At 39.9% G+C, this 8,616-nt stretch overlaps 1 protein-coding gene across 1 annotated transcript in view; it reads left to right on the forward strand.

Annotated features, from left to right (window-relative positions):
* Positions 1–532: 532 nt before the first annotated feature.
* dpf1 (double PHD fingers 1) overlaps positions 533–8,616 on the forward strand; it is a gene marked incomplete at both ends in the record, with an annotated part of 35,554 nt that continues 27,470 nt past the window's right edge. Inside the window, 2 exon segments of the mRNA XM_083696280.1 lie at positions 533–569; positions 572–641. Coding sequence (XP_083552406.1) covers positions 533–569; positions 572–641 — 107 coding nt within the window.

Raw genomic sequence — 8,616 nt, forward strand, 5'->3', positions numbered from 1 at the left:
GTAATAGGCAGAGAGGGGGGGGGGAGACACATTGGACACTCTGACAGACAGAGATGATGATATAGACTTCTATTGTTAATAAATTAATTTTCATTCTGCCTTAGCCTACTTGTGCATTGGCATATGTGAGACATTGTTTCTATAAATTGATATTGGCATTGCAAGACAGAATACCAGAAGTCTAAAGCATATGCTTTTGGTGATGGTGTCCGAATGGTGCTCATACAGCCTCGCCCTTACATTGTATTTTTATATCTGCAAGACAAGGAAACAATGCATCAAGAAGAATGGCACCTACAGACTGACAGTCCAGTAACCCAACCTTGACACTACAGTAGACGTTTTGGCTTACCCATCCAAGTCCAAGGCGGGACCGTTATACAGTTGACCGCGATACACACTGGTAGTTGTAGTACACTAACTCTCAACATGTTTAATATTGACATGTGTAAAAACTACATTTCCCCATACTTGTCACTGAGTGTTCCCGCTCCCATTGGCTGGCTGTTCCAGCCGCAGCCCCAGAGAATGAATGAAATTGAAATTGCTGGTATATTACATGTACAATACCGGGATCTGCAGTGTTACATTGTATCATACTATATCAAAATGGCTACAGTGGTACAGAACCCCCTGAAATCGTAAGTAGATACATTTACCTTTTACATTTTTGTGAATACATTTGTGCATGCTGTCAGTCTATTTTGGTAGCTTATCGTGTACAATGTTATGCATCGTTAAAGAAGTAGGCTATACATCTCGTGCATATAGCAAGCTATAGATGCTCAAATAGTGGTGGAAAGTTAAATCTGGAATAGCTTTATTTTTGCATGCCTGGAAAAGCCTTCGTTCCAAAATATAAAGCTGATGATGCATGCTCTCACATAATTTCAGTGAGCCAGAAATTGCATGTGGACGATATGGTGGAATGTTATAATGTTGGTGACCCGGTGTCCCTTGTCAATAGCCCAAGATCACGGTCAACTGACACAGTGGCTTGTTGGGAGGAGGTTTTGCATTAAAAAGACCCCCTGTATCCAGATAGGCTAACTGAAATTAAGATTTTTTTTAGAACGGGTTGCGCTTGATACCTATGCACAATGTATCGCGTTAGAGGCGATATAAACAGGTAGGCAAAACCAAGCCAGTGGTAGCCGATGTCGGCCGATACCTGATATCTTTTGACATCCTTTTCTTGTAGACCTTTTGGCAAAATAGCCTACGTACTTGAGATAGTACTGTTGTTTACAGCGCCCATTCGCTCTAAGACATGCCTCCTATTGGAATCTTACATACACTAGGCTATTTTATAAGATTATAAAATAACCTAAATCGTTGGTGCCTTGCATCCAAGATGAACTTATGTGGCGGGACTGGTAGCCAAATTATATTGTAGCGAATGTTAGACTGTTGTCATATAGCGGGGTTGAACGGTGAACATTCAATCAAGTTTCCGTTCAATTCCTTTGTGCAGATTTGTGCAGAAAATTTCAGCGTGCGGGATGCAGACGCCTGTCCGCATGGGCTCGCGTCCATAAGGTGGCTGTCTATCAGCTTGGGAAGATGTAGTCTGCTTGACATATTTTCGACTTGAAATTGAAAACATAATGACTGTAGGCTACGAGAAAAAATCCATTCGTGTGGAATATTTGGTCAAATACTCATATGCTGCCTGTCTCAAAGTAAGTCAAGGCACATCGGATGGCTACACCTGGAAAGGAATGTATTGCGATGCAGTCGGTGCTGTCAGTGGATCTGAGATCCAGACAGGCGACATTTCATGCAATTCATGAAAACGAATAGGCGTAGGCCTACGTGCTTTGTATGTGCACTTCACAGTAATGGAATTGCTTAATGGAATTTCTCTATTGATTGGACTCAGTGTAGATGCGCGGCACTGATGACATTTCATTCACATATATGGGAAACTCAGGTATTTGAGAGTTGCAATTGTTAAAAATGTCAGCTGGTTACCCCGTGCTTCAGTAGCCTAAAACAAAATATGTCACACATACTATTTGTGTGCTGATGGGTGAGACCGTGCACGCTGGACCGGTGAGAGTTGTAGGCGGAGACCAGGCATCAACTATGCCCATTATGCCATATTGTCATTTAGCTAATGTAATATCGGCCTATAGACGCCTAATAGGCTATTATACCTACTCAACATGCTCCTTTTGGTAGCGGCAACCTTTTCAGAAAGTAGCCATTACATACCAATTAAATACTTTTAAAGGTTTGCGACAACGTAAGTGTGCAGCCTTTAGCCACCTGCAGACGACCGATAGGCAACCTTGTCAGGGGACCTAGGCTACCCAGTAAGAAGTAGAAATTATTATGTATTGTTTTGCCTACCATGGTGACAACTATGGCTACGTTTATGTAACGTTGCCACAGCCGACAAGCTTATTTAACTTATGCTCTAGCCAAATATTAATTATAAATGGAGCTGATTTTATGAACTATGACAAAACCTCTTTGTCTGTCATTGAATTATAGTAGTATGCATCAATCACCCACACTGTCATGTTGGGTGAAATCTGAGATTTACACTTTGCCTTAATTATTATATCTATGAAAATATATGCTAATTAACCACAACCATCTCAGGAGAAGTAGGTGTGTTCTGGTTCAGTGATAAGACAAGGCCTTCTAAACAGGTGTTTGTTGACTTTTGTGTGAGATCGGGCTGCTCCGCTATGTGTGTTGTCATTGCCAGGCAATGGCATAAGGCTAGCTGAGATCATACAATTGGGGCTGCTGGGGCCCCATGTCTGATTGCTAAAGTAACAGGAAGAAACGTTATAGGGGTGGGAGTGGGGCCACAGTCCAAGCAGCGCTGCCCATCAAGCGAGCGAACGGATCCCATTAGCTGTAATGCAATTGTGCCTAGCATCATATCTTTATTTGAGGGGTTAAAAGTAGTTTATTCTTTCAAACGACATACATTTTACATAGAGAAACCCTGCAGCATCCTGTCCTAATGAACTGAAAATGTTCGCGATTGAGCTGTTAATGCAGCACTAAAATCAATGGTTTATGGGGAGAAAAACACTTAAACTTTAGTTTGCTAGCTTCAATATGAAGTCATATTCCAATCACGCATGTTACCCTAGCAGCCCCAACGTTTGGCTATTGGCAGGCAATGACAACACACATAGCGGAGATGCCTGATACAAACATCATCATGCACCGGGTGGGTACATTTGCATATCTTTGCATATCAGATATAATAAATCTGGCAAAGTGTAAATCTCATTTCCCCAGATTTTATATTTAATTTAAATATGTGTCTATAAACAAAATATTTATTTCTGTAATCTAGATTTACGATTTAAATATTTATTTAAATATTTATTTTACACTGCAGATATAAGATTAAGTTTTGCTAAACATTTATTTTGGAATTAAATATTTTGCTACAATTTATATTTTCTATTAGTGGGGGATAAATATTTAAATGTGATCACAAAGTTTAACTATTTATTGTTTTAAGATTTAGAAATATCTTACTTTTGACAGATTCATACATCTTATTAAGATTTATAGATTACACATTTTTACCTGACTTAATTTATAAATCTGAGCAGAAAGTCAATGTTCATAAATATTTAATTTAAATCTGAAATATGTTTTCAACTAAATATTTAGCTAAACATTACATATTTATATCAAATCTAAATATTTGATTCCAAAATAAATATTTAGTGACTAAATCCATATTTTATATATATTTTATTTATACAGGGTTAAATATATATTTAAGAACAAATTATATATAATTTAAATATTAAAATCTGGATGACTGATTTAAATGTTTAACTCAAACAAACATTTTGATTAAATCTTAAATCTGGGGTTTTGAAATAAAATATTTAAATTTAAAATGTAAAAATATCTCAGATTTAGATTTCAATTAAATATTTAATTTCAAAACCCCAAATTTAGGATTTAATCTTAATATTTGGCTTTGAGCTAAACATTGAGCTAAATATTTCTTTAGTCATCCAGATTCCCAAAGAGATATCAAATGTAAACTAAATATTTATTTTTTGGTTAATATTTAATTTGTAATAAAATATTTATATGTTTGCTAAATAATTATTTTAAAAGACAGATTTAAGGCTCAGATATATAAATTAAATCTGCTATAAAGGCAACATGTTTCTTTTGACCAGATAAAATATAATATAAAACTATACCATACCATATACTATACTAAACCCGCTCACCAGTAATTGAAGACAACACCCAAGCTTTGATTGGGCATTTGGAGCTTCAAATGTTGACCCATCTCTGTGCCTCAGAGCTGCAGTGCAGTGGGTTCACTTGTGTGAAGGCAAATCCACAGGGAAGCAGCACCAATCTACTGGGCATTCCCTTTATAACCCCACCACTGGATTAGTCCCCCTTTTAATCTCTCTTCACTGCTTCTCTCTCTCTCTCTCTCTGTATATCTGTCTCTGTATCTGTCTCTGTCTCTGTCTCTGTCTCTCTCTCTCTCTCTCTCTCTCTCTCTCTCTCTCTATCTATCTATCTATCTCTCTCTCTGAATGTCCTCTTCTCACCCTTGATCCTGTTGCCCTCAAATTGGCATCTCTTACTCACGAGTCACAATTTAACTCTTAGTGCTTTATTGGTCTTATCTCTTATCTTTCTCTTTTCTTTCTCTTTTCTTCCTCAAACCTCAGCCTTTCTTACGTCTTGCCCCTTTTACTTTCTCTTTTCCTCCTACTTTTCTCCTATTCCCATCCTTTCACTTTATCACTCTATTTGGAGAATGCTGTATGCTGGCTGGGCTGTTGTGATGGTTATTCAGCCTTGCTTGCCTGACTGATTTGAGGAAAATGAATTCCATATAATTCGGTCTACTGAGTCCACTGGAGTCAGAGCTTGTACTCTTCTAGATTGTTCTCTCTCTCTCTCTCTCTCTCTCTCTCTCTCTCTCTCTCTCTCTCTCTCTCTCTCTCTCTCTCTCTCTGTGTCTTTATATCTGTGTCGGTTGGTCTGTCTGTCTGTCTGTCTGTCTCTCTTCTCAATTAATTTTGTTTGTATAACAACAAGGGCAATTATGTGAGGGCATCTCTTTTCTGGGTTAATGCCATGCCATCATCATCATCATCTCCCCTTTCTCAGATATACTTTCTTTGTCTTCATGGGAAGATGAGAGAGAGAGACGCACAGAAGTATTTTTAGCTCTATGACCTATTTCTCCAATGCTACCTAACTGGCTGTCAGTCATATCCCAGTGCTTTGGGATCCTATTTGGTCGCCAGCCAGCTGTAGTCTGAGATTGTACTGTAGTTCAGGTTGAGGAGAATACCCACTGGAAGGCTGGTGAGAGAGAATTGGTCAATTTAAAAGTTGTGTCATCCATAATTTTCCGCGGGTGTAGGGTACACAAATTGATGATGAATTTAAAGAAAATATCCACACACTATAGTATGCTCCTTTGTGGTTTATTATAACTTTTAGACTAAATATATTTGGTGGAGGCTCCATATTTGGTGGAGGAAGGGGTGGACCATCCTACTCAGTGATTTCAGAAAAATTGTGAAACATTTAAAAAGTTATCCTTTTTAGATTCAATGATACTATATGTATCCACATGTCACCAAACACCTGATTAAAACAGACTGTTTTGCAATGAGGGTCTAGATAAGTCTCAACAGCACCCTCTAGGATAGCACCATGGTGTAGCCGGAGGACAGCTATTTTCCATCCTCCTCTGGCTACATTGACTTCAACACAAAACCTTGGAGGCTGGTGGTTCTTAACCCCTTCTATAGATACAGTAATTATGACGACTTCCGGAGGATGTCCTCTAGAGCTTTTGCAATATGAACTAAAATCTTTCTCATCCAAACATAGGATCAGAGAATTCATCTAGTACTGAAAGCATAAGCTACAGCTAGCACTGCTAGTGCACAAAGTGTGGTGAGTAGTTCACTAAAAGAGATAGAAACACAAAAGTTGAATAGTTTTGAAGAAATTAATTTCTTAAAAAATTAAGGAGCAGAAAGAGAGAGAGAGAGAGAGTGAGCAAGCTACATAGCTTCTTTGTTTTTTCTTTTCTTCTGAGTTTACCTTTCACTTACTTAGCTAATGCAACTAATTTAGCCTACTGAACAACCTGACTCAAACAAAGAGGAATGCTTTTTATGTTAGCTAGTAGGCTAAGACTATACAACACTTCAACTCCTCAGAATCAAGGTAATCTTTTAGTTTTACTAATTTATTGCCACTGGGGTACCTAGCTAAGCATATACAGATGCTGTTCAGTACACTGCCTATAGGTCTTCACACCTGTACATATAACAAGAGGGGAGACGTAATTCTCAACATAGAAGCACTGGGACTCCTATCTTTTGTTTTGGTTTGATGTGCTGCCTTTGCTTTAATGTTATAGTCTGTTCAGTCACAGGTATAACAGTAAGAGGTATAAGGATGGACTTGGTACAGTGTGTGCAGACAAGATAGACTGAAAAAAACATACTTCATTGAACGACCGTATTGCACATAAGGACCCGGATTATAGTCATTGTCAACAAACTACTGAAATAAAACTAATAATCAGATGATGTCAGACATGTTAATTATACTTGTCTTAATTGGCGGTTGGTTGGTTGGTTTGTGAGCAATCCTTACAAGTATTGTGCTAATACACTTTGAGAAGAGTGTGCTAGTGACATCCTGAATCCACTTCCCTACTCGCTTACTCTCTCTTCACACTACTGCACACACTCCCTCCATCCAACTGTCCTTTCAATCCTACTTTGTCCTTACTATACTCATTCCCTTCCTGATCCTCCACTCCTATCCTTTCTGCAGTATCTTTTTATTTTCTCCTTGGTCCTTTATATTATTCCTATTGTCTCAGGCCAATAGTATGGATCTGCAGTAGTAGGAATTTGTGGGTGGAGTCCTGTGAAGCAAATGAGTATTTCCTCCTCCTGCAGCACTTTAATAAGGTAGCAGGATGTGGATATGGAGGGAGAGAAAGGATCCATCCACGTAATAACAGCACAAATCCAGAGGCAATAAATCTCACCTGAAGGACCAGTGTTCAGCTACGGATTGCCATACCCTGATGTACTGCCCTAAATGCACGCGCAGGTTCACAGCACACGCACGCACACATGCACACACGCCTAGCAGGGAATGAGCTATAGTGAGAGCTAACACACACGTGCACACCCATACACGTATATATGAACATACACACGTGCACACCCATACACGTATATATGAACATACACACGTGCACACCCATACACGTATATATGAACATACACACGTGCGTGCAAGCACATACTGTACATATATACACACACACATACACACAAACAAACAATACAGTACAGATACACAGCCACACACATAATCTCGAGGCAAATCACAGACACAACAGACATGAACACATAATCTCTGCATCAAAGAGCAAAGGGCAACAAACAGCCACACTCACCATCACATACACGTAGAGAGGAAGACACATGCATACTTATTTCTTATCACACACCAACACAGTTATAAACATGTAGATATTATTTTTTAATACCTCTCTTTCTCTCTTAAACATTCAGAAGTAAGATTTTGAGTTAAGTTGAGTTGGGGAACTTTTTAGGGAAATTGCTAATTTAACCCTCAGAAAACATTCTTTACCATAGGGAACCAGAAATTAGGATTGTGTGTGTGTGTGTGTGTGTGTGTGTGTGTGTGTGTGTGTGTGTGTGTGTGTGTGTGTGTGTGTGTGTGTGTGTGTGTGTGTGTGTGTAAGGGTGTGGTTGGTTGGGTATGTGAGGTAGGACGTGATAGCGTGTGTAAGGCAGCTTGCAGTTGGGTGTATGTGAGTGTGCTGCTTGTGTAGGAGGGAGGATGTGCCAGGTATAGTAGGGTGTGTTGGGTGTCTGTGTGAGGGGGTGTTGGCTGAGTGGTTGGATATATGGTAGCATGTAGTTGGATGTGTGTGTTGATGTGAGGTCTGTATATCTACAGGTAGAGGTATCTGGTCTGTGTGCTGTTCTGTTCTGCTCGTTCCATCGGGCCTATATCTCCACGTCGCCACTCCTTAGCAGCCCAGCAATCTTCAGAGAGCTGAGGAAAATGCAGTCACATCTGTAGAGGAGGGGAAGAAAAGAGAATGCAAGATAAATCATTTCTCTGGGTACTGAGAGAGGAGGGACGGTGGAGGGGTGGAGTGGAGGGGGGGGGCGGTGGGGTAAGGGTGATATTGCATAGTGTAATCTGCAGCTGGGTGGGGGGATGGGTGTACAGATTGCTTCTATACAAGGCACAGGCTTATAGAACTACAGGGTGTGGACCAGACCATTAGTATCAGTACGCCGACTGGCATGTGGGTATGAACAAACGATGTTCAGTAATAGTACACAGCCAACACCAGGTCTGCACACTTGACAGACAGGTGTACAATACACACACACCAGACAAAGACTAAGCCACACCACCCCAAACCCAGCCAGCCACATACACCACCCCAAACCCAGCCAGCCACATACACCACCCCAAACCCAGCCACATACACCACCCCAAACCCAGCCACATACACTGCCTCAAACAGACTGTTAACGCCTGGTCCATTCGTACATAAAGCCA

Source organism: Argentina silus, assembly GCF_951799395.1.
Source record: "Argentina silus genome assembly, chromosome: X".
In the NCBI taxonomy this organism is placed as follows: Eukaryota; Metazoa; Chordata; class Actinopteri; order Argentiniformes; family Argentinidae; genus Argentina; species Argentina silus.